At 45.9% G+C, this 25,400-nt stretch overlaps 2 protein-coding genes across 16 annotated transcripts in view; one reads left to right on the forward strand and one right to left on the reverse strand.

The window, feature by feature from the left end:
- AVEN (apoptosis and caspase activation inhibitor) overlaps window positions 1-8,027 on the forward strand; it is a 49,446-nt gene extending 41,419 nt beyond the window's left edge. For all 3 annotated transcript variants that reach the window (XM_032948295.2, XM_032948294.2, XM_076062988.1), the window contains exons 4-7: window positions 1,315-1,385; window positions 4,462-4,557; window positions 5,211-5,772; window positions 7,319-8,027. In XM_032948295.2, coding sequence (XP_032804186.1) covers window positions 1,315-1,385; window positions 4,462-4,557; window positions 5,211-5,772; window positions 7,319-7,443 — 854 coding nt within the window. In that variant the 3' untranslated portion in view covers window positions 7,444-8,027. The remainder of the gene's footprint in view (window positions 1-1,314; window positions 1,386-4,461; window positions 4,558-5,210; window positions 5,773-7,318) is intronic.
- Window positions 8,028-10,995: 2,968 nt separating this feature from the next.
- The window catches only part of LOC116939631 (ryanodine receptor 2-like), a 332,153-nt gene continuing 317,748 nt past the window's right edge, over window positions 10,996-25,400 (reverse strand). For all 13 annotated transcript variants that reach the window (XM_032948287.2, XM_076062962.1, XM_076062947.1 and 10 more), the window contains 5 exons: window positions 25,035-25,191; window positions 21,327-21,391; window positions 20,644-20,744; window positions 16,248-16,299; window positions 10,996-14,812 (listed from right to left, as the gene is read on the reverse strand). In XM_032948287.2, coding sequence (XP_032804178.2) covers window positions 14,720-14,812; window positions 16,248-16,299; window positions 20,644-20,744; window positions 21,327-21,391; window positions 25,035-25,191 — 468 coding nt within the window. In that variant the 3' untranslated portion in view covers window positions 10,996-14,719. The remainder of the gene's footprint in view (window positions 14,813-16,247; window positions 16,300-20,643; window positions 20,745-21,326; window positions 21,392-25,034; window positions 25,192-25,400) is intronic.

The following is a 25,400-nucleotide window of genomic DNA, read 5'->3' on the forward strand; positions in this document are numbered from 1 at the left end:
CTTTAAATCAAAAGTACCAGACATGTTTATTGAATCGAGGGAGCCTGCTGTCAGAAATTTACATTTACTTTGTTTATTGTTGTTTATTTTAAGGCACGCCTATTTCCCCCTAGCAAATAACCCGTGGACATAATGAGGTAGACGAATACAAATGCTGTGTCACTGCAGCATAATATACATTATACGATGGAATGCTGCTTTTTAATCCAAAAATGACTGGTGAAATGTGTGGTCCATCACATTGCATTGCCTTTTGTAGACATTCAATACCCTGTAATATTATTATGAAATATAAGCCATTGGGTGCCTTAGTTACATCCCAGGTGTTAAACTAAAATTAAATTGTAAAAAAATGTTCCCAACATAGCTATGGGTAAACAGTCTTCATTGATAGAGTTGTTGATGGCTCAGGTTGAGTTCTCTTAATAATAATAATGTCGATTTAAAGCTTTCGTGACTGCAAGGATTCATCTTCTTTGGTTCTTTCGGTAAAGTCGCGTAGAATGAGAATAAAATAATAAATTGATAAAATAACACAATAATATTCTCACGACGTTTCGGCCACAACACAAGCGGCCTTCATCAGGTGACAGTTTTCGGCCACAACACAAGCGGCCTTCATCAGGTGACAGTCTGGAGGACAGCTGACGAGACAGTCTGGAGGACAGCTGTCCTCCAGACTGTCTCGTCCCTTCACCTGATGAAGGCCGCTTGTGTTGTGGCCGAAACGTCGTGAGAATATTATTGTGTTATTTTATTTTATCAATTTATTATTTTATTCTCATTCTACGTGACTTTACCGAAAGAACCAAAGAAGAATAATAATGTCCTTTATCCAGGCAAGCCTGGATGGACTCTTTTTCAAGAGGGCTATGCATTGGGATATTTGGTAAGTGTTTTGCATGTCAGAATTAAAGTGCATAGAGAAAACCTAGGCGTTTGAGTATATAACACTGACAAAAACATAGACACGTCTCAACCCCATTTACTCGACTGCCATCTCTGGGCCACCTGTAGACTCACAGTCCCACGGCAACGGCTTACATCGCACCTCTTGTGGGCATTCGTCAAATGAAAGGCATCGATCAACATAATGTTTGTTATGGAATTCGAGGCTGCAGTATATGTACGTATGTATTTATTTAATAAAATAAAGTCTAATTGGGGGGGATGAACAAGTGTTTGAAATGAAGCCGCCCGCGGTCTGTTGGCGTTTCCTTTCCTGTCTGTGTTTGCGTTGCCATGGGCTGTCGCTGATGCTGAGTCTGGACCCTGTGCCTCCCCCCCCCCTCATTTCTCCCCCCCCCCCTGCAGGCGATGCCTTTGCCCAGTTCCGCTTCACCGATGAGAGGGAGTGGGAGGCAGACTCGCTGGAGCGGCGCCAGGTTTGTTTCGCGGGCAGGTCCTCACTCCTCTCGCTTGTTGCACGTCCGCAGCCAGCCAGCGTCGTGGGCATGGCCGCCATCTGTCTTCGCTTGTTGTCCTTCGCCGGCACGTCCGATCAGCACGGTTGGCTATGTACGGTGCGAAATAAGTTCAGCGTACATGCATGCATACGTGTTTTGCATTGTGCTCGCTGCGTCATTGCAGTTGGATGGCGCAGTTTTGTTTTTGCTTTACTGTCATTTTGGCACAAATTTGGTAACGCCGGCCATTTAACGCAATCTAAGTCCAAGGCGTGTCCTCACACTGACGTGCATCGGTAGGCGCCAGTCTCTTAGTGGGGCCAACCAATGTTGACATCCACAAAAGTGATACTTTTTTTTATGACCTTGCAGAGAAAATGGGATGGTTATAACCGTGACTGGGATTTGAATTCACAGCCATCTGGGTCCGAGTTGAGCACTCGAGTGCCAATTGTCGAGGAGGTAATGCTGATGAATTACTGTACCATGAAAATGAGGTCTTTGTGTTTTCACCTTTTTGTATTGTAGAGGAAAAAATAAACGCATTAGCAATCAGTAGAACAAATTGATGTCCTTAGAGAGGTAAATTTCACAAAATGTTGCCTTTACCCAGGTAATTAAATAATTTAATTATCACTGTTTTGGCGATTTGCTTTAAATTCTGCAGTGGGAGTATATCTCAGATATGCCCATAATGTAATTTGAAAACTGAAATCAGCCAAGCGTGCAATCACTGTGTTTCCCTGAATTACACAGTGCATTGAGGGTATGAAAACACAGGCAACTGTGATTAGCAGGCAATTATCTAGTCAAGTCGAACATGGGAGCGAGCATACACCGAGACAGTGCGTAGCAGCATACAGCCTCCGGCACCAACCCCGTGTCACATCAACCCAATTCTCCCCCTAACCAGGCGAGATACCCTAGCAACACACCACCTTTTGCAAGAGCTGTGCGTCATGTGCTATGCGACCAGCGCATAATGGGTCTCCAGTTGTTCATAGGTTGTGCAGCAAACAGTTGACTTGGTATTGATGCCTCAAATAAATTATCAGGTCGAAGTGGAAATTGAACTTGCCATCAATTGTGCAAACGGTTCAGTGGTTGGTGTAACTGTCCATTGATCACCCAGCCACCCGAGCCAATTACCTGCTTAAATGCATTTAATTTTGCTGGGATAATAAGGGAAAGAAAGTTGAATGATTTATTGGGCAGCATCTAAGTTTTTGACAGAGAAATGCCCACTAGTAGCCCCATAGTACAGCCCCATTGTACAAATATTCAGCATAGATTTTATTGGTTGCGAAAGCCTACGTGTTAAACTGATTCAGCATAGATGTTGTATTTGCGACTTTACATGTATAATGTAACAAAGGAAATGAATATCACAAGCTGACAGATCCGCACATATATAGCCACAGGGTATTTTGCCATCTTGTTCCTCTAAAACGAAATACCACTGAGTTGGACTGCACACTGTTCTCATGTACTCATTTGTGTAAATAATTAGCTGGGTTCATAAATTTACAGGGCAATTACTCCCTTGGTAAGTAATTAGACGTAAATTGTTTAAGTGCGCGAAAAATACTTTTTCAATCACTTGCCTTTGAGAAATGTGTTGAGAATACTGAGGCTTGGCATGGTTTTTATGGAAGGGGTAGGTCACGTTTATGAAATCTGCTTGACATTTTCGTTTAGAATGGCACTGGCAGTGGCAGACAAAGCAGAGGGCTTCGGTATATTTCATTTATACTTCTCAGACCGTCTTGCTTTGGAGCCTCGTGGAGGAGATAAGGGCACCTAAGATGCAGACTTCAGTGGAAATTGGATGGGGAATTGGCTGAATGGTAAATTGCAGATGTTAAGTCAAAAATGCTTTCACAGTGCATTGGGGGCTTAACACATTCTTTGCCTTGAGGTCATCCAGGTGATAATCAACTGGAAAGAAAAAAATACTGGAAAATATCGGTGAAAACTTATTGGTGTATGGTATATATTGGCCACTCTGCATATTATTTCGTCACGTTATATTGCAGCCGTGCTCTTGGCATCGTGCAGCACTTAGGATGATGGCAACACTTCTGGAGTCACTTCAGTAGAACTCTTTTTCAGCAATAGACGGAGCACTTTTACCTCCGTAAAAAAAGTGTTCATCGCAAGGCATGATTAGTCCTCAAAGAGTTAGAAAATGGCTTGGAATCTGGGCTCGAGCCACCTGCAACGAAGCCAGGTTCTCAAGTGGAGTAAGCTGCAGATTTTCCACGTGGTCTCCAATCATTGTACAAAAACAACATTAATAATGATTTATTTTATTGCTTAAATTGGCAGAAAATACCTCTCAAGACACAGAAGATTTGATTTAACGCTATTCAACTTGTGAAGATAATAATTATTTCAACTTGCAAGATGCAGGCACCAAGAACCACAGGCAGATGTCCTCTATATATGAAGGTGTTATCGGCCAATTAATGAGCATTTACATGTGAGGAAACGAGAGTACCTGGAAACAACCCACGCATGCAAGGGGGTAAAACTCTATCCCATGCAGATGGAAACAGGTGGAGACCACATTTTCTGTTACTGCCTTGACTTGGCAAACCAGAGTACAGCGCCTGAAAGCCTACCGGAAGAGTTTTTCGCACACATTCGTGCGAACCTTCACAGTGCTGAATTACTGGCGTGCGTGACCACCGCCCGGCTCGATGCCCACGGCAGTGTGTGCTTGATGTCAGCTTTGAGAGAATAAATCTTGAACCATGCGTCCCAACCTTGAAAAAACCTGCACTCAGATTCGCTTTAATTGCCTTGGGCCATTCCGTGCAGGACACGTAAGGGAGCGGGATCTGGTGTTCTGTGGAGGAAACCAGTTGAGGTAATGCCGGAAGTAGTTAACTGATGTCTTCATTCCAGGCCGTTCTCTTACCCAGTATCTTGTCACTCATTCCGTCGCTTTCATCTGATGCCACCAGAACAATTGTAAAGTAGTTGAAGGATTTTTCAAAATAATTGAAAGTTAAGGTAGCACGACCTAATGCTGTGTAACGTTCCCTTCCAGATGGATGCTCTCTCCATTGACTGCGAGGCCATTGCCCTGGCTCTTCATGGACTACCGCGTCACTTGAGACTCAACATCGAACCGGAGATAATCCTGGTGCTCAAGCATTGGCTGTTATCTTTTATTAGCCGAGCTGCTGACCATAAAGGCTCCCACTTTATATGCATTTGCACTGCTTTTTTATTGGTTCGTACATCAACAAAGCATAAAACTGTTAGAGTATGCTCGTTATTGCATTTTATGTGGCTTCATTTGTATCGCAATGAAGATGAGTATTTACATAATGCTGTCCAGGTCAAGCATCAATAGTGCGACACCTCTCCTGATGGCTTTTAAGTTGAAGTGTTTGAGTATCGGGAGATTCATCTATTATTACACACGTGTTGTTTTCACCAACGTTACCTGTATTGGTGGTAGAGCATTCCTATAACGTAGTGCTATCGAAGTAGGTCGTGATGCTCTGCACAGATTTTATTGAATACAAAAGCCTCATTGCAAGGCTACTACGAGGTGGCCAGTACAGCAAGTCTTTTGCTGATCTGCATTTTCTTACACAGTGTTATCTCCTGTTATACACGGGCTTTCTCCAGATACTTTGATTTCCTCTACAAACCAGAGGATTGCATATCGCTGATCGAAAATTGGCCAAACAACTAAAAAGAATATCCTGAGATTTAGTAATGATTTTTCAATGAAACTATGAAGTGTACCTCAATGCAACTAATACTAAATCATGGCCTTTCTTGCAGGATGTGATCCCCAAGGATATTGGGAAAGTTCCAACATGGTCAGTGCCTAAACTAGACTTTAAGCAACCTACAGTTCACAAGCCGGCCTTTACTGCTCCGAGCCCTGCCACCACCACCACCACCGCCGCTGCTACCACTACCACCACCACTCTCATTGCCTCCAAGATTGTTTCCCCTGCCACTACTACTAACATTCACTCACGAGAAACGTCAGGGTCCGGCACAGACGCACACCAAACGGACTCCGCTAGCCTGTATTTAGTCACCGAGACAAAGAGCAGAGGCCCTTCAACTACAAAGGAGCCGGATGGTGGTGGTGTTGGACGAAGTGTTTTGGCAAACGTGGAGGTCGTGCCAGACGTGTTGGATGAAGAGCTGGACTTCCTGCTCTCACTAGACAAGGCAGCAGCACCGCAGCCGCCCTCAGTGCCGGCGGAACACTCTCCAGAGAGCGCGCCGGGCGGCGAGAAGGAGCCGGCTGGTGTGGCCAGCACTGCAGCTGGACTGAACAACCTCGCTGGTGCCGAGTCAGATTTAACTGACACCGCTGCCAATGATGCGGGTGAGAAGTTACCGCTTTCGCAGATTTTCACGGTTGTGCTCTGTAGCTCTGTGATGATGTTTTTTTTTTCGGTACAACGGGGGTACAACCAGAAAATACATCAGAGGCTAAGGTGTTCATTGTCTTCTGGTTTGGCCCTGGCTGAGTGGCCTCACATTTGCGGGTTGGCTGCCCGATTCCTCCTACCGTCGTGGTCATTCCACTCAGTGCTTAGTCTGGCCAGATGGCTCTATGGCAGCGTGCTCGACTCACAATCAGAGGGTTGAGGGTCGACTTAGCCCATCATTTACCCCCTGAATTGAAAATAATAGTATCATTACTAAAGTGTGTACATTCAATGGCAGTTGTCATGTGGTAGCATTGCCCTGCCAATGAAATGCAGAATTTTCAGCATTGGATCAGGGCCAGAAATTGAGATCAGGACTACTGCATACTCATTTGAGCATTAAGAGATTCTTAGATTATTTTTTTTTTTACAAATGAGTGTGTCTCTAACATTGACAATACACATTCAGGAACATAATTCACAACCACAGACCATTACACTTTTATCGGAATCTTTTTCAGTTTTGAAAAACCACCTGCAATAAAAACAATGAAATGGACGATAATCGTAGACTCGCACGAAGCACCACTTCTGTCTGTCTGCGAACGTAATGTTCGGTTTATTTATATGATAAGCGTTGTCGTCATCGTCTGTGTCATAGTATTTCAAGTAGCAGGAGCCACGTGGAATAGTGTAATGGATAGGGAGTTGAAAACAAACAACACAAATGAGACTGGTAACCACGTTACCCATGCACGTTGATTTTGTAGGGTGTCATAGATCAAGTGGCATTGCGGTGAGAAAGGTGCAGCCCTGCCATTATCTTCAGTGGTGGGAGTGCCCACACTTTTACCCCACTACACGTTGCCTGCCGATCGATTGACTGTGGTGTATCCAGCTGGTACAGTGCTGCTAGGTGGGCAAGGGCCGAGGGGAGGGGGGTTTAAGAGGCTTGCCCATTGTGTCAAATGCCACACAGGGTGATTGAACCGACAGCCTCTGGATTGCAAGTCTAGTGTGTTAACCTTTGCACCATGGTGGCGTCTGTTGGAATTAAATCAAATATCTTGTAGCACCAGAAATAGAACACTTTGTAACTATTGACCTACATGTAAATTTTACCATTGTCGTGTCTGCCCTGCTTTTGCCTTCAAAACATGTTATGCTTATCTTGACTTTCAAAAAAGAAAACCTGTCAGATGTTAGATCTAAGCTAAGGAATGTCAGCAAGTTATTGAATGTGCTGCATGGGCCAAGCACGCTGTGAGAAATGTTGCAGATGATGAAGTATCTGATGTGGCGACACTCATGTGACGTTAAAACAAACATCTGCACAAATATTGTATGCATGCTGAACTTCCTTCGCGCCGTACGTAGCCAAGCGTGCTAATCAGAGGTGCGGGGGAAGGACAACATACCATGCACCAAAAAATATTTAACTTTTCGTGGGTAAGCGTGGACTCGTCGGAAAAATTACTGCGAATGCGTTTGCGGTTCCAGGCAGCGGGCTCGGCAACGATCAGGCTGCGGAGAAGATGGGCGCACCACCAAAGGAGGAGACAGAATCACGAGTGCCCACCTCAACTGATGACCTGGAAGACTGGCTGGACAGCATGATTGCGTGAAAAGTGTCGGGGCGGCACGGTGTGCAGTTCGAATAGAGGGTATGGGCGGTATGAAGGTCTGGAGGAATGTGACCTGTGCACGAACGGAGTTCATTCCAAGAAGTGTCGTCGGACATTGTGACTGACTGCGTTCGGTGGTCGGAGCATACTCTCCACTGTCTGTGTGTTTTTCATGAACTAAGCAATAGCTTCTCATAATTGTGGAATAAACTTGAGTGTGGCAGCAAATGGTGGCAATTTTTTGCTCTATCTAGAAACACCCTACTGAATGGGCCTTAATTTATTGCTCTGCTTGAGATGTTTCGGGCGATTCCTTAATTTGAGGGCTCGGACTGATGTTCTTTTAGTTTAGAAAGTGAGCACCGTTGTGCCAACTGCACTTGCTATTGAGCCAGCTTACGCAGATGATGGCTCATTTCCCCAGATTTTCTTTGACAATTCGTGCTTGAATAAATATGAACCCACCCGCATGGCAATGAGGTGGCCTATTGTGAAATAGTACAGCAAGTATGTTTCTGCGGTTCAACTATTTTCCCCTGGCATGTATGTTGAATTGCTCCAGACATTAAAGTGTCCCGATTGAATGTGTGACTAAAACCAAGTGTACCTCTATGAATAGTGAGTACATGGGAGATGATCGATCGCATATCATTGTCACATTGAGGACGTTGACAAGGTTTCTTGTTGGTGGACAGCTTTTGCATTAGTTTAATCCATTATAAGTTGTAGCACTAAAGGTGACGTATGCTGATGCATGGTCTGACCTGTCTCAATTAAACTGGTGAATACATAGGAAGGGCGCACTCGTTACACACAACGTGCCTGTCACAAATGAACCATGTCACCTTGAGGTGATCTCGTCAAGGAGCATTAACCGTCATCACGTGAACTCCGGTCACCCTTGCAGCGGCGGCTTTTGGCTGCTGGCCATCGAACAAAGATGGGTCACTTCATCGCGCGCTTTCAGATGCGCTTCTGCGGCCGTCTGGAACGCTCTTCCGATATTAGGAAGCCATTGGAGCTATGCACTTTTAAATCATCTAGACTGAAAACTTAATTTATTTAAAACTGCTTTTCGTGTCTAGTTTGTCCTCCGAATAGCACGGTTGGCTACGTATGGGGCGAAAGAAGTTCAACACATACATACAGTGGACTTTCTCACAGTCTCGTCGAAGTCTCTTAAAAAAAAGTACTTTATGTATTTAAAGTTCACGTGACAGTGGAGAAGTAGAAGTGTAGGCAACAAAAGAGCAGGCAGAACGTTTGCTACCAAGTTTTAACGGACACGTCGGAACAAATTAGTGTGTGTTGAACTGCACAGTATGTTGAACTTCTTTCGCACCATGCGGTGGAAGGGCAACTAAGCAGTTATACATAAATTAGTTTTCAGTCGAGATTTTCAATTTAGATTTAGCTTAAAATGGGAATCACCTCGGAAGCTAAACAAATTGCGAGTTCTCACTGAGAATATGGGGCCCAAAGGGCGAGCCGTCTCCATTTGCTTGCTATTCAGCGCTTGAAATGTATCCCCCCCCCTCCCCTTTCGAGCAGGTCGGGTTGAGGATTGTTTTCAAACTCGGAGCACCGCAACATGCCGATGTTTTCATTAGGCATTTCCAGTTCCAACGCGGAGAGTGGTTTGATTGTTTTGTTGTAAAAAAAGCACGGGCGGCGCTCGGAAGCCTTACCCAACCGTGTTGTTGTGCAACGCTACGTTGTGGATTTGCCCTCTCGTCTTTTCCAATCCGATTGCATGCGCATTGAATCCCTGTGTGTAGAGACGGGGGTACACGCGGGGTGCGCACATGTTATTGTAATAACGAAACCGTGTGCATCGTGACGTTGATGATCCAAGGACACTCTCGAGCGTGGTGCAATCATCCGCATTGACGGCTGTGAGGCCAGTTCTGGAAATTCCACATTCCTATGGCAGAGATCATGCTCTACAGGAAACCACTTCATTTCCTTTGTGGCATCAATGGCAATGATGGGTTAATTAGACCCCCTGAATGGGTTTTCCGCGCATGGCTTAATTGTGAACCTCAGGCCCCCAGCGGGTCAGACATGGTACGTTGTACCCTGTATTGTGTAACTGGCAGCGGTTGCCATTTACTCTGCGGTTACTTAAACGTTGACCGTTCTTCACAACAGCCGCTGACATTGTGGAGAAAAGAAAAACGAGCGCTCACACGTGCCGAGAACAATTTACTCGGATTTTAGCAGGAGAGCGCAGTGGCCCAGCGATCGCACTGTTTGGTGGTGGCAGCAACTGCGACCGCTGCACAAGTCGTAAATATTGGGCGTCGAATTTGGAAGAAAAAATACCGAAAATTACGTTCTTTCGTCAATCCACTGCTGGATGCGGGGCCACCCCCACATTGCATTAAGATGGACCCACCTGCATGGTTCTGGCTGATGTTTAACCATACCACCCAATCAGGGCAGGGTGGTGAGGGGTGAGCATAAACGCAGCTTAGTATTAGATTTTGCTGAACTGCCCTCTGCTGCCCAAAACGCTCGTCCATTAATCATGACATGAGAAAAAAAGTTTCACTGGCTGGATTCCTGCCTACCTGGTTTCCTGCCTGCTTGGCTGGATTCCTGCGTGCTTGGCTAGATTTCTGCCTGCCTGGCGAGATTCCTGCCTTCCTGGATAGAGTCCTGCCTGCCTGGCTAGATTCATGTCTGCCTGGATAGATTCCTCCCTGCCTGGTTTCCTGGCCCTTGGCCAAGTGGTTTACGTCACCAGCATCGCACAGACTTGAGCGAGGTTCGTGCTCCGCGCTGACGTCACGCCCTCCCCCCCCCCACGCCGCCTCTCCCCCCACGCCGCCACCTTCCCGGTCGTGGATCCGACGCAAATGGGAAGCTAATTGTAACCTTTGGAGCAAAAACGTATTTTATCTTAATGATAAAAACGTTATTTGTTGCACGTCAAAATTGTTGAAAACATTTTTTGGGGAGGGGGGAAATTTTTATAAATTAAATATAGTTTTCCATCTTTAAAGCAATACCACATACTTGTTTGGATGCAGCATTTAATGTTGCTGAATCCAAATAGATATTTGCTGGGTTTTTTCGATACCTTTTGAAGAATGACACTAAATTTTACAGAAAGCAGTGTTCGTTGCTGGTAAATGATATCCACGTCATGCTTTCACAGGTCAAGCACCATATTACCCCAAATCATTCTTTCACATGGCTACATCCGTACGGCGTGTTGCCAGAGACAAACAAATGATTTTTACAACAGGAACAAGAGTTATACATCATTGTCTGGGCTCTTTAGCCATTCGACGGTGCTGGTGGATTGCTTTTTGGTGCAGCCGTAAAATGCTCTTTCATTTTTTTCATTTTACCAGTTGAGCAAAAAAAACTCTTTTCAATTATTTAACCTAGGATTGGCAATGTGGTGGTGAATGATGGTTGGTGTACGGTGCGGAGGGGTGTACATTACTTTCATTGATCTATACACACACGCGCACACACCTCTCCATGGGGGTTCTTCGCACGAAAAGAAACCCCAATAAGGAAATGAAAACATCGAAGGCATTCGTTTAAAATGTTTTATTTCAGAATCTGCTTGAAACTTCAAACAATCCCTTGTGCTATGATGCCGTCTGCACCGTTCACAAATCCTTACATTTTGTTATATGTTTTTATTTGAAAGCGAGTTTTCCCTGTCGAACACGTCACAAAGATATAACATTGTCCAAAAACTGACTAAATGGGCCAATGTCTACATGAAGTCAATTGTACAGCGTTTTGAAAAGACTCGCAAGAACGGCCACACATTCACATTCAGGGCTACAATTTCATACTTTTGTTTAAATTCATTTAAATCGCATCAATGCTTGAAAAATAGCATCGGTTTCATTATTTTCGTGAAAGTTAAATGCTTTTAAACCTATCGCTTCGCGGGAAAAAAAATATGTTTATCGTTCCTACTTTTGGCGTAATGTGATGGATGTCTTATTTTTTAGTATTGCACACAAACGCATTAAAACGCACAACAGTGAACTTGGTAAAATTTCCATGGGAAGACTGTCATGTTAAAGCCAGCCAAAATTAAAAAAAATGACAAGCATGTTATTGGGATATTCAAATGCACGATTAGCAGTTAGATGTATTACACCGCTTACATGTACAGAAAAAAAAACCCGAAATAAGACAAGTAAAATAGCCTACGAGTTCTTCGGTTACTTGACTAAGTCTTGACCTTGCATAGCTCATCCTTAGCTTTTTAAGGCACTATCTTCCATTGTTTCGCTCATATAAACGCTCAACAGCAATAAACATAATTAATTACTGACAGCATAGGACAAGCGTCTTCTGGAACTCTTTCACTCCAGGCAAAACTTAATATCGTCACTTCAGCGTGTACAACTGAAGTCTCAAGAAAATGTCTCTGTAAATATATATTTTTTGTTAAAAAAAATGGTCTCGCAAATAAAAGCTTAGGCAAAGAAAATTGAATGCTTGCACGAAGCAAACAAGCCGCCACATCGTGCCGATGTCACCGCTTAGGAGTGATCGTCAAAAGTTCATCATGATGTGGGTGGGATGGGCGAGGGGCTGGGGAGGTTGGCATGAGTCATCAGGTGAACTGTGGGCAAACGAACGAGCGATGGAGTGGGGTTGTGATGGGCATTCTTGGAGTGTATCGTGGTGCTCGAGTGTGTGACATCACCCTTAACTGGTTCCTCATCAGCCTTGGTCAATCCATTGCTGGACGAAGTTCTCTCTCCAAACGCATTGTCAGTCATGGTGGTTCACTGACCATACTTCAAAGCACTCGTCAGTGTGGTCTGGCGAGTATCTGATACACACCTGGGCCGGTGCTAGCTCCGGCGCACATGTTCGCTGACGCGGTTGGAGTCATACTATGCACGACCAGTCGCGTGCCGCGCCAAACCCTGGCATGACGAGTGAGTGTTGAGTGTGTGCGCGCAGGTGTGTGTGTGTTTGTGTGGCCAACGCAGGGGCTTCGGAAGGATACAATGGGCTGGTAACCCCTTCACCTTCAATACAATTACCAAAGGACCACACAAAAAAACTGCAATAAGCTTTTGCCGCAGATGCCAAGGGGGAAGAAGCGTCTATTACGTATTTTGGCCAAACCCCGTCTGGAGGAGCCAGGAGACTAAACACTCCGCCATGGGGGTTCCTCGAACAACAATTGGGAACCGCTGCGGCTGCGGAGGAGAGGGTGCTCGACCAGTACCGCCTGCTATCTGGACCTCTGGCTTACAGGTCGGGTGTCATGGTTCTGACTCGTGACGATGAGAGGTGGACAGTCCAACACCCGGGCCAGGAAGCTGTCAATTAACAGGGAGTGGTTAATCTTTCTGAATAAAATGAAGGGGGGGGGGGGGGGGTAAGAGTGTGGTGGTAAGGTGTAGGATCTACAAGCCCCAGGCTATTATGGGCTCCCCCCATCTACATAGGGTGAGTATTAGTGGTGGTGGTAGTTTACGCCCCTACCAAACATGAACTTAGTGAATGTATGTTGAACTTCATTCACACTGTAGGAAGCCAACCGGTATGTAGGAGGGATGCAGGCAAAGCTGATAAGTCGGAAGCCTTCGATGACCACTTGTCCCAGGTTCTGGCTAAATTGCCCCCTCGATTTCCTTGTTGGGCGACTTTAATGCCCGAGTGGGTCAAGAGACAAGCATGGGCCAGATCAGCTCAAAAACAATGGACGGAGGTCGCTAGACTTCCGTGCAGCCCCGGTGGGTGGCTGGCTTATATGCCATGTGTTGAGGAAGTGCGAAGAGAGATCCAGAGCCTGAGAACAGATAAAAGCGCCAGGCATAGATGATCTCCCAAGTGAACTGCTGAGAATGGCGATTGCGTACAGCCTGTCGTACATGACAATTACAACTGCATGGAGCACAGGACGGGTTCCACAGGATTGGATGGATGCCCTGATGGTCATTTTTTTTAAGAAGGGGGAATGCACTAATTGCTCCAATTACCAGGGCATCTCCCTTCTCAGTGTGTCAGGAAAAGTCCTGGCACGAATTGTTAAACAGTGTCTTGCCAGACATACTGAGGGAGAGGCTTACAGAGCTCCAATGTGGTTCCAAACCTGGGTGGTCCTGCACAGATGCAAGGTTCTTTGCCTATCTGCTACTCTCGAGGTGGAGCGAGTATCAGCAGTACATACATCTCTGCTTTATTCACCTGGCCAGGATTTGGTTTATTCTTCATGCTTTCAGGGTCCCTGAGCCTCTGCTCACAATCATTAAGGACAGTTATTGATGGTGGGCAGGGCCACGTAAGGTTACGTGGCTGGGAGTCGAAGCCATTTCCTGTTCACCTTGGGGTGCAGCCAAGGGCTGTCGTCTGGCCCCCTACACCATTTTTTGACCACGTAGTTCAACAAACTTTCCCCATAGCTATCACAAAGGAATTTACATCTGGTACAGACAATGCTAGGCTGATCGATGCCCGGGTGCAGTCAAGGGATGGCTCCCTACTAGTCGGCTGACAATCTGGTAATTGCTGCTCACTCTTCTAAACCTAGAACATGCCATGGAGAGATGGGGCTTTACCATCAGCCCCACCTAAAGAAATCACCCCTGCCTAGGCATTTTGTTATCAAGTAGTCCCCCCTTCAACTCCCCATGAGTAACAGGGTAGTTGTGGAGAGTGGGGGAGTTCTCATACCTGGACAGTGTGCTTATGACTAGTTCTGGTTTGGCAGCAGAAGTTTCATTTTTAATTAGTCGAGCAGCATTATGTTTTCATCCACGACGTAACCTGTGTAGAAGCTATGTGGCCTATTGCTCCCCATGAAGCTGCAGGTCTTCTCGGCCAGCCATACCCTCTCTTCCATATCCCCTCTCTTCTCTAAGATCGGCGTCTGTAGGGGAGGGAATTCATGAAGTATGCAGTTTGAGGCAGTCACCCTCCAATAAAGGAGAGTAGAGGAGAGATGCTTACAACAATGAGTGGGACACCAGGTGGATAAAATGTGGCAAGTTGGCACGGTGGGCAGCACAGGTGGCCCATCTGTCAGTCATCTCTGTCAGTCAACCGCTAACACCTGGGTCTGTCCGTGACCTGCCAGCGACCCTTCGACACTTCACGTGGTCTCAAAGTCCAACCCGCCTGGCATAAGCGCTGCAGTGAATTTATCGCCACTTAGTGGCGAATGGCGGCTGTAGTTGATGGTGGTGGTGGTGCTGGTGGATGTGCTGATGGTGGTGTTGGTGGAGGTGCTCGTGGTGCTCGTCGTGGCTAATGGCGATTGCCGGTGCCTGCACTGTTACAGCTGATCCTCGTACTGCTTGCGGAAGCAGTCTCCAGCTGGGAAGAACTCCCAGCAGCGCTCCTGGTACATCTTCCACACGTATGACTCCTGTGTGCGTGCAGAGGATGCGAAGAGGAATCAGGAGGGGAATGGGCGCCGGGGGGGGGGGGGGGGAGAAATATACTACCCATAGTGGATCTAGGATAATCTGTGCAATTTACAATTCGCGTCTCGTCGCTGGACGCTCCATACTGGCGCAGTATACTCTTTTGTCAATCCAATGCTGGATGAGGGCCTCGCGGGTTTTGGCGGTTATTTGACCATACTTCACCTCACTGTTCCTGAAGTCAGGAAATCAGAGTCTGCTTTGAAAACCCATCTCTTTAAAGTGGCCTTCCCCCTTTAGTTTGATTGGTTGGCCTGGGTCTGTTTTTATTTCCCGATTTCCATAGATTACACATTGAGATCCTAGGATGGAATGCGCATTATGAATTAGTATTATTATAGTATGCTCATCATCAAAATGACACAGTTTTTTACGCACAAAATCAATAACTACCTACAGGCACAATAGATAAAGATACACAGACTTAAAACAGTGTATCTGTTGCAAGATATTCAATAAAAGTGATCAGCGATCACAGGATTTGATTAGAAATAAGTCTTATTTCTTCGATATATGCATGCTTTTATAGCGATTGAGCTGTCATTTCATTCACATGATGCTGTATGGAAACATCCTGAATGCCATCATTCGGCAGAGCCATCACATCAGGGGGGATGTCCCTGGCCAATGACAATTGGAGACTTACTTCTGGAGTCACTTATTTTCCGAGACAGGCTTTGTGAAGAATTGTTTGCTAAGTGTCAGTCGTCTGGTATATTTATATATATATGTTGTTCCTCGGAGTCAGGGCAGGCTGAAGTGAACAAAAGCCTGTTGGTATGCACGCAGTCGATGCTGACTGGGCTGAGACTATGAACTCGCTACACTAGACTAGAGAACAATCGCAGGTGACCCCTTGGATTTGACCCCAGGAGCTCGGCAGAGCTGGCTCATGGCTCTATCGTGGCCATCTGAATTGAATATTAGCAACGAGTATTTTTATTTCTGCAGCGGCAATATTTGATTGAGCCACAATCCAAGTGTAGAAACATTAGTTGATTCAAGACCTGGGTAATTGTCTAAGCATAATAATATGCTTTGTCCAAAACCGCTTCAGGGAGTCTCGAGAATGTTTTGGGAGCATCCTTTCTTGGCATGATAGTCCAATTATCTTCTGTGTATTTTTTTGGATACTATTGTCGGGACGAGAAAAACACGCTTCAACACAATCCTCACAAGCGAATTAGTGATATAAGTCCATAACCGTGCTTGCATTAGCAAAGCACTCGTGTGCATATTACATCAAGACTAAGGTGTAAACAACAGGCTGTTGTGACTTTATCTGAAAGCAACCATGCTCGAGCGAAAGCTATTTGAGCGTGCAATCTTGTCCTAAATAAATCTGTTGATTGATTTGTCCTGCAGTGGCCGTTGTACCTGTCCGGTGTGTTCAGTCTCATCCTTGTTGATGAGATACATCAGGAAGAACCTGCGCGGGAACAACACACGCCAGACAATGTTATTATTAACGCAGCTCTCGCAGATTTAACACAGCCCGCGCGGCGCATGAACGGCATCTCAATTACATGGCGTGGATTCTCAACATCGCCGCACCGTCAGGAATTTGCCCTGCGAACGGCACGTGCTAGCATGCAATGCGGCGATTTCACACTGCAACGGAAAAGCTGCCGTGTTATATATATATTTTATAGAGATATTTTTTGATTGCTTTATTTCCACTACTTTCACTGATGTTTTCACATCACCGGCTCGAATCAGGTACACATCTGCAAATGTTTTATAGGAGGCGCTGCGTGGAGGCCATGTCCACGCCTTCATCGCGTTTCGATTATTTTGCTGCTATAAATGAACCACGTGACGATAAGCCACTTCGGTGAGCTATCATTTGTGGCCAGGTCGCTTCTGAAAAAGGAGCTGATAGCTCAGTGGGCTTTACCTGGTAATATAAAAATAGTTTAGTTTTAGTTTTTTTAGTAATTTGCTTACCTTTCCTATACTTTGGATTTCTTTCGTATTTTTGTATTGTTGTTGTCACTTTCTGACCCGCCCCTACTGGACATCTCTGAAAAAAGAGCTTCATAGCTCATCGGATTTCTCCAGTATAAATAATGTTTGATTGCCTTCCGTTTCTATGGCTGCCCCACATTCCTCACCTCCCAACTCCAAATGATCCACAGCACCGCCAAAAGACTCCTCACCTGCACCGCTACATGAGACCACATCACCCCAGGCCTTGCATCCCCTTTGCGGGCTTCCACCAATCCTGTCCTAATGGACATTTCAAGATAATCCCCGCCACCTTCAAGATGCTTCCATGGACTCGTTGCTGCCTACCTCACCCTTCTCATCTCGATCGAGGCCTTCCCCCACAACCGCCGGGTCAACCTCCACCCAAGGAGGAAAGTCATCCCCTTCTCTCTGCCAATGCCTCCATTTTCTGGAATTCCTTCCCTCAGGCTGTCTGCATAGCCACGACCCTTCCTCTGATCAAGTCCAGGCTTCCATTTATCATTGACCCCTGTGAATTGTTTTATTATGCACATTTACTAAAACGTCATGTTACTTTCCTGTCTTCTCTGGGTGTGCATGTGTCCCCCACAATGAATGCCGTGTCAAAATATGTGGCTGCATTTGGATGCTTCGTTTAAAAAAATATAAACTGCATTCGTGGCGTGGAATGCACGTTAGGAAGTTGTAGGACAGTGCAAATGATTGCTTGACCCTTTGATTAAATAGGAAAATACAGGTCCGATGAGACACGTGATAAATTGCTTCTTTCACGAGGGTGACCTGGTTAAACCAAGCCAATTTGAGGAATGGAAATGTATGGTATGTGTATAAATGCATGAAAAGTCATGGTGGTCACAAACTCAAAAAATCACAATAAAGCCCTGTGCAGTGCTTTGTGTCACAATTTATAGTGTCGCACAAGCGTGAGTCTTAGTAACTCTCAGTTACGATTACTGCTGATTCTTTGCTGTCATGCAAGCTTCTGATTATTTTGGTGGTGATCATGATGAGGGTGGCAGCAGTGTAGTGGTTAGTGCTACGGACTTGGCAATCAAGAGTTTGATTTCCCACTCCATGGCTAACAACAGTGGCAAATATTTGAACCGGTCCTGGTCCTCGCTTAGGAAGACTCAGCCTTACATGAGTATCTTGTGCGATGTGTAAACATCATCACTTGTGAGACAACAGGTGGCCGGGCGTGGTTCTGTCATTTGGTGACTGTGATGACGATGTATGAAACAAGTCTCTGCACTCGCAATACCGTTAATAGCCATGGTGTTCGATGCTACCATACAACACCTCAATACTTTTTAGGGCTTCAACATGGTGTTAATAGTTTATTTATCAAGGCTAGATCCAAATAGCACCGTGCATGCTGTTAATGAAGTGATGCCATTCCGCGGGCTAACCACCGCCATCACGATACGAACTCCTATATTGTCTAAATGCAGCAGTGTCTTCAGATTATCAGCACAGTAGTCTAGTGAGCAACACAGACACTATTGGCGGCTTTAGCAGACGCGGGAGTGAGATTAACATTGCCATTACCTGCAGCCCTGATAACGATGAACCTGAAAATGAGGAAGGGCTGAGAGAGACCCGCAAGTGGCTCTGGTTTCAACTCTCAAGAGGTGGCCGTGCTACCCTTGAGCAATCCTGTCGTCAAGACGCCGTGTCGAGTCAAACGAGAGTAGGGTAGTGCTCATCTGGCTCCTGAGCCAGTGGCGGAATTTCCACATTCCTATGGTGAGTGTGCCCCGTAGGGATTGACAGCTGTCGCCCTTCCAGAGATGATGGGCCGAGTAAGCCACTGATCTGAATTTGAACTCGAAAACTTAGGATTGGTTCATATTCTTGGTTCTTTCGGTAAAGTCACGTAGAAGGGAAACAATAAAATAATAAAAATATAAAACAATTAAATTCTCACGACGAAAGAACCAAGAAAATGAATCCCTGCAGTCACAAAAGCTTTAAATCAACATTTAGGATTGGCTGCTGAGCGTTCCGACCACAGCCGGACGAGTATTTGGAAGCAGTGCGATTGCACTGGCAGTTTCAACCCTGAATCACGTGCGCCGCAGCGATTCCGCTTAAAGGCAAGTGGCATTTGACGGTCGAGCACCGGGGGCACTTGACAAAAAAACACAACACAGGTTTAAATGTAATGCAAGGCACGTCTAAGTGTAATTCAGCACAAAATTAAACATAGGGCAGTGTGCACTGAATACACGAGAGTTACCCCTCGATGACCTGCTGCTGCCTGGGTACAGAGATAAGATGCTGATTAGCCAGCAAACCCGGATTAGTGAAAATGCGCCAACTGTTATCTGGGCAATTACAATCGCGATGTATACTTCGGAGAGCTCGACTACTTATTGAATCTTCTAGCCTTCAGCACGGCTACACAAATATGTAAAAATGTGTATGAAAACAAAAAAGTTTTATAAGTGCAATTAATTTAAGGAAAGCTGACGTAGAAACCACGGGTGTAAGAACAACAGTAGCTAGCAAGTCGTCACAGACACTTGCCTCCGCCACCACCCCGAGCCCCCCAAATTGAAAATGGTTCCCATGCGATCCCTCGTAAATCTAGTTCATTGCAGGTGTGATTGATTTTGAAGCCCTTTTCGTCCGAGTGCCTGTTTCAATATTTGTTTAAACAAATGCATAAATAAATGAGTCTCGGCCGCGTTGGCGACGCGGATGTTTCCAAAGCCACGGGATTGCTAAACCCAGAAATTTGCGAAGGCACCCAGTGGATCACTCTGTGGTAGTGGATCAACTCCTTACAGCACCATGTGACACTGTGGCCACCACCCTTAAAAGTGATGTAACACGTGGCCAACTTTATTACAGCCGCCTTGTTAAAGATATAATTGCATTTCTCATTTGTCTTATGTTTATCGAGCAATAAACCTCGTGCTTGTGTCGAGCCAATATGTGGGTTTATCACGTGGTCATAAAACGTGCGTTTGCGATACCATCTAAATGTAGCACCAATTCGTGCCCGTCTGCAGCATTAGCCTTCCGGGGTCAGTGCTGTGTATAGGCTGCGGGCTTTAAAGTGACCTCTTTCAGAGCCTTAGTTAACCAAGAAGATCCCATTAATGTCAGCATCTTAAGGCAGGATGGGCTGTTGCGACTGTGGCCTTCCAACCCCTCCGTGTTGTGGAATGTAAAATATCATATAATATACATAAGCATTTTAAACATGTGTGTGTGTATCTTGTGTATATGTCCGTGCCTGTGTGTACATTTTTGTTCCTGTGGCTTCAGTGGAACAAACATTAAGGTTTAAGGTTTGGTGACAGTTGGTTAGTTAGCTATTTGCCAAAGTGTTTAATAACTGGGGAGAATGTTTGGCAAAAAAACCCAGTGTCGAGTCTGTATACCGATCTGTGCTATAAATGGTAAGTGTATACAATGCGTGCACAAAAAGCCCCCCTTGCATCACATTTTATTACAAAAATGATTGAGTGAGGGAATGCAAATATAATGACGTCCCAGAAAGGCTACAAAACAAAAATTTGGCACAACTATGCTTGTCGTATTCATTGTGCACGCCGTGTATTTTGTTGGTTAATACACCCGCAGTATTAACCAGGGCAGTCAACTGGGCTCGAACCACGAATCTAATGAAGCAGTTTTTTGGCAAACGCACTACCGCTCAGCCCTCTTGCACAGCCCAAATGTGTTGTTGGAAAAAAACCCCGATAAACACATTTTCAAGAGACCTGTCCAACGGCCGCTCCAATGTGGGTAAACAAGAAATTGAAATTTTAAAATCCAGGCGGCCACTCACATGTAGTTGGCGAGGTTGTGTTCCTGCAGGGTGTGCGTCTCGAAGCCGTGCGGCACCGTGTCGAAGTAGTCATTGCCCATCCCGCAGATGAAGCATTTGGTCTTGAAAAGGATAACGACATTCTTGTTATTGGGGGGGGTAGGGTCATTTTGCATTAGCACGAATGAGTACAGTTTTTTGCAGTGCAAAAGCTCACGAACATAAATTTGCATGCCGAAAACGCGGGGTGCAGACGCAGCTAGAGACGCGGGAAACTAAAGCGCTAGGTAAGCCGCGTGGCCTTTGCCGTTCATTCACTTCCATGCTAAGGCACGGTTTATGCAGGGGATGTGGTAATTTTGATGGGGAAACATGGGCGAACAATGGCAATGCTAAAAGTAAGAGTCAAATAATAACGGAGAGCAATTGTTCATGATGAATGAAAACAACTCTTCCTTTTGGTGGCAAATTTATTTTGCAATGTTTTCCACCGCATTCAAAACATCGGCAATCTCTCTCGACTCACCCAAATCCCCTTATGAAAATGGAACATGAAAGATAATATGCAAGTGAGTACTTCGAAGAGGAGGATCTTTGCTACTGCATGAATAAACAACTCTTTGAGCCGCAGCGCGAACGACCGGGTGCGTGAGCTCCTCAGAGCGCGGACTGGGTGTATGGGGCCATGTGCTTTGAACTCCCACCTCCATGTCCTCCTTGACCTGCTCCTGTTGGTCTCTCAGCTCCCCGAAAGCGTCGATAATTAGACCTGTGACGGAGGAACAGCAGGCACGTGGCTTATAAACATTGGCATCTCCCTTCCATCGGCGGGGATCGATATACTTTTACAATTTGTACTTATATTCGTTATACATTTTTATGGATACATTTTTGGTGATTTGCTTACCTTTCCTACACTGCAATCGCTTTTTGTGCTGTTTGCTGTTGTAACTTTCTGAACCCACCTCTACCAGACATCTGTGAAAAAGACCTTCATAGCTCACCAGGTTTCTCCAGGATAAATAAAGATTCTGATTTTGATCTGGCTGCTGGATAGGCTAGTGGTCAGCACGATCGCAATTTTGCATGCGGTCAAGCTGTTCCCATGTGTCTTCACAAGGTTGCACTGCGCTGCATGTTGTTCGGCAAGATGCCTGATGTTTAACTCCATGTGCTGGGAGTTGCGATGTTTAAACATTTATTTTCAGTTCACGAATAAACTCCCAGCACGTGGAGCGAAACGTTGGACGCCAGGCGGAACACGCGGCATAAGCCAAAAATGCTTGAGAGAGAGAGAGACACGACACGACCCCCCAAAACCTACGCTGTTGCACGGAGTCAGTTCACAAGGAGTTGACAATGTGATCAATTTCCGGGGTGGAATTACCAAAGGGCCCTTTGCTGTACATAAAAAAATATGTGTTTGCAATAAATCGCAAATGAATATTATTGCGCCCGTGCTCTACCCGATTGGGAAGAGTTGCCCACTGCGCACGGACTAACTACAACGATGACGAAACGGGAACGAGGGGATCATAAATTAGGGCAGGGGGGGAAAACTTTCCCACCCCGTGAGCAGGTGCATCAAGGCCATCGCCGTACCCCATAAACAATCTTCAAGGGGCCTCCGTGGCTAATTGACACGGGCCCCAGTGGCTGCTCCCCATCCCGCAACTGCGAAATTGTTCCCACGCGCCTGAAGGGAGGGGAAGTGTCTCCAGTGCCTCCAGATTGAAGTGGAAATGACAGCAGCGCGGGAGAGCAGGAGAGAACCGAAAATAGCTTCACCTTCTGTTCCATGTTTCACAAAAGAGTCACCATTGTTTACGTTGAAGGGCTATTAACCGTTCTTGGTGATGAGCATTCATTTCAAGGATGCATCCACAGGGGGGGGGGGGGGGGGGGTTGGGGGGGGTGGGTGGGGGGTGTTGGGGGGAATGAAGGCGAAAATCTGTGAGCTGTGTTCCCCAAGCAGCGTGGGGTTTTTCGGCTTTAAACGCATTTCTCGGTGTCGAGGGCCGATGCTCGACACGAACTCGCGTGCGGTGGGCCCCGTCTAAGCGGTGTCCTTTCCCCCGAGCGTGCGTTTCACCGTAAGACGTCACGCGCGCGCGAACTTCACAAAGTGAGCTGCCATCTCTGAAGGGGTCGAAGATCCCACGCCGCATCTTAGCGGCGTCTCCTTTTATGAGTTGTTTGCTTTAGTTTTTTTTTGTGATCGTTTTCCGAAGGCACAGGCTTAAGCTGTGGGAACGTGGAGCCACTTTTCGTGTAACTGACGCTTGTTTGCCCAAGAAGGCCTCTCTGAGCTTTATGCTTTCTTTTTAGGGGGGGGGGGTCCTCCAAGTTTTCACAGTCGGGGGTGATGATGATTGCAATGTATGATCCCAATCGAGTAATTTGCGTGTCATTTTTCACATTCGGACCATCGATACAGGCGCACAAAGGCTTACTCTTTGCAAACGACGTCACGGGGTCGTTTAACATCCACTGCGAAGCGCGTGGCGCGTACATTGTTTTTACGGCGAACACACACTGCGCAGTAATAGCCAGGGCGGCCACTGGACATCGGACCGTGAACCTCTGCAGCAAACGGTAAACGCGCGCTACCGCTGGGCCACATCACCACCCTGACTTAGCACCGGGAGGTTAAATTTCAAGTCACTGCGTGACACGGGGAGTCTTTAGGTGAGGCCACGGTCAGTCACAGGTGAAGCGACATCTCTGGCTTGGGGGCGAGCGAAGCTCGCCAGACACGCAGAGCAACCGTAGAGAGCATGCAGCGTCTTTGCACGTTTTGGCCTTAGACTATAATAATTATATTAATTATATTGTACAACTGCCAATTCGATTTATTGCAATATTTCATGTGCTCTTGCAATGGTGCACTATCCACATCAGAAAATGTATATTTTTTTACAAGCCTTGACCAGACGAACATGTTCATGAATTAAATTAATAATTATTCTCATTAGTTTAAATAAAATCAAAGAACCTCTATATATCGTTTAAAAAACGCTTACATTTACTGGATTTACAAATGTACTGTACTTACATTCAAATGGAATGTTTCATTTTAAGGCTAAAGGGTTAACATTGGTATGCGCTATATTAAGCCGCAAAAAATTGGAAAGTGTGAGAAAATTTAAATTGCCCCTCACAAATCACTTCCTGTAATTGTCTGCATAGACTTAAGTTTCTGATGACTGGATTAAACCTCTCAAATTTATATATTTTAGAAAACCGTCCCAATACATTAAGCACACAACACAAGACTCCTAATTAGCACGCACAAAAACACTCAAGGATAAATCATGCTAAGTTGTTTAGCATGTTCTAAAAATAAGCATTGTTTTGAAAAATTATCTTCGTGTTATTGTGTGGTCCTGGGTGGAAGAATGGACGCTCTGTATCCAGTTTGGTCGCTGCACATTTAATCGTTTTAGAGATAGTGTATGCCAGCGGAGCCGGATGTCGGCACGCGCACAACGGTGGAATTGGAGACTTCGTTCAGGTCGGTTCACGTTTTATTCTCAAACTGCAACTCGAAACCTGTACCCAAGAGGCGTCACACTCGGCCTCTAGGTCCACACGGTGCACAAGCATGTGGCGGTCCCTTTGCGGCTCCCAACTGGTACGAACTGGTTGTAGGATGCCCTTATCGACCGAGAAAAGCTGTGCCCGGGAATCAAACTGTGCCAGGTTCATTGCACAGTGCGCCAACCACCACTTGCACCACCACTTCTCCTGTTCATTACAGAGCTGTGAGGGCTCTGGATTGCTAGAGGACACTTTCATCCGCAGCTGTTCGAAATGGATTTTAATTATTTAAGGAATAATGGCACTGTGGTTAACATGCTTGAATCACGATTGGAAGGTCACAAGTTCAAATCCCGTTCAGGGGTCAACTCGGTTCATCATCCGTCTGGGGTAAACAAAGTGAGTACCACACTCTGATAAGTTCTATACAGAGACTTAAGAGTCCACTGTGGGAATGGGAAATTGAGGGCCACCAGCGGGCCACCAAGTGGAGATAAGCGTCACTCATTCACTCATCTGAGCAATGAGGAGACACCAATTTGATTTGACTTGGGACTAAGGGCACATGATTACAGTAAAACCTTGTGTTTTGCAAGACGAGCTAAATTTTTAAATAAATATTAATTTGATAAACGAGCGAGGTCTTGCAATACGAGCAGTACGTATACGCTTTGCCGAGAGTCACGTGATCACAACTGATATACGAGTGCTTTGATATACGAGTGCTTTGGATAACAAACACGTTTCCGGAACGAATTATGCTCTCAATCCAAGGTTTTACTGTATCTGGAAAGAAAGTGGAAGCACCCCCCCCCCGCCCCCTCCCTGCCCACCCTCACCCGGTTTGCTGGTGTCTGTGGTGGACGGCTCACCCTGGATGATGGCGAGGAGGATGACGATAACGAAAAAGAAGAAGGTGATGTCGAAGACCATGCGCCACAGCTCGTAGGGGTCCCCGGCCGGGTCCTCGATCTCATCGCCAATCCCACCGCCCGCCCGCACGCCCACGTACATGTGGAAGATGTAGCACTGCAAGTGGTGTGAGGTGGGAGCAGGAAGATGTGAGCAGTGTTATTTGACATTATATCGTTGTCTCCATCGTCATCATCATCAGCAGCAGCAGACATTATAAATCCGCAGCGGGGTTGAAGGTCTCTCCACAAGCCGTCGGGGTGTCTCTCACGGTCCTGTGGTGTAACAATTAACCTCGCACCTGCATGTCTCAAGCTAAGTAAACT

Source organism: Petromyzon marinus, chromosome 6, assembly GCF_048934315.1.
Source record: "Petromyzon marinus isolate PM22_M1 ecotype Great Lakes invasive population chromosome 6, UKy_Petmar_22M1.pri1.0, whole genome shotgun sequence".
Lineage (NCBI taxonomy): Eukaryota > Metazoa > Chordata > Hyperoartia > Petromyzontiformes > Petromyzontidae > Petromyzon > Petromyzon marinus.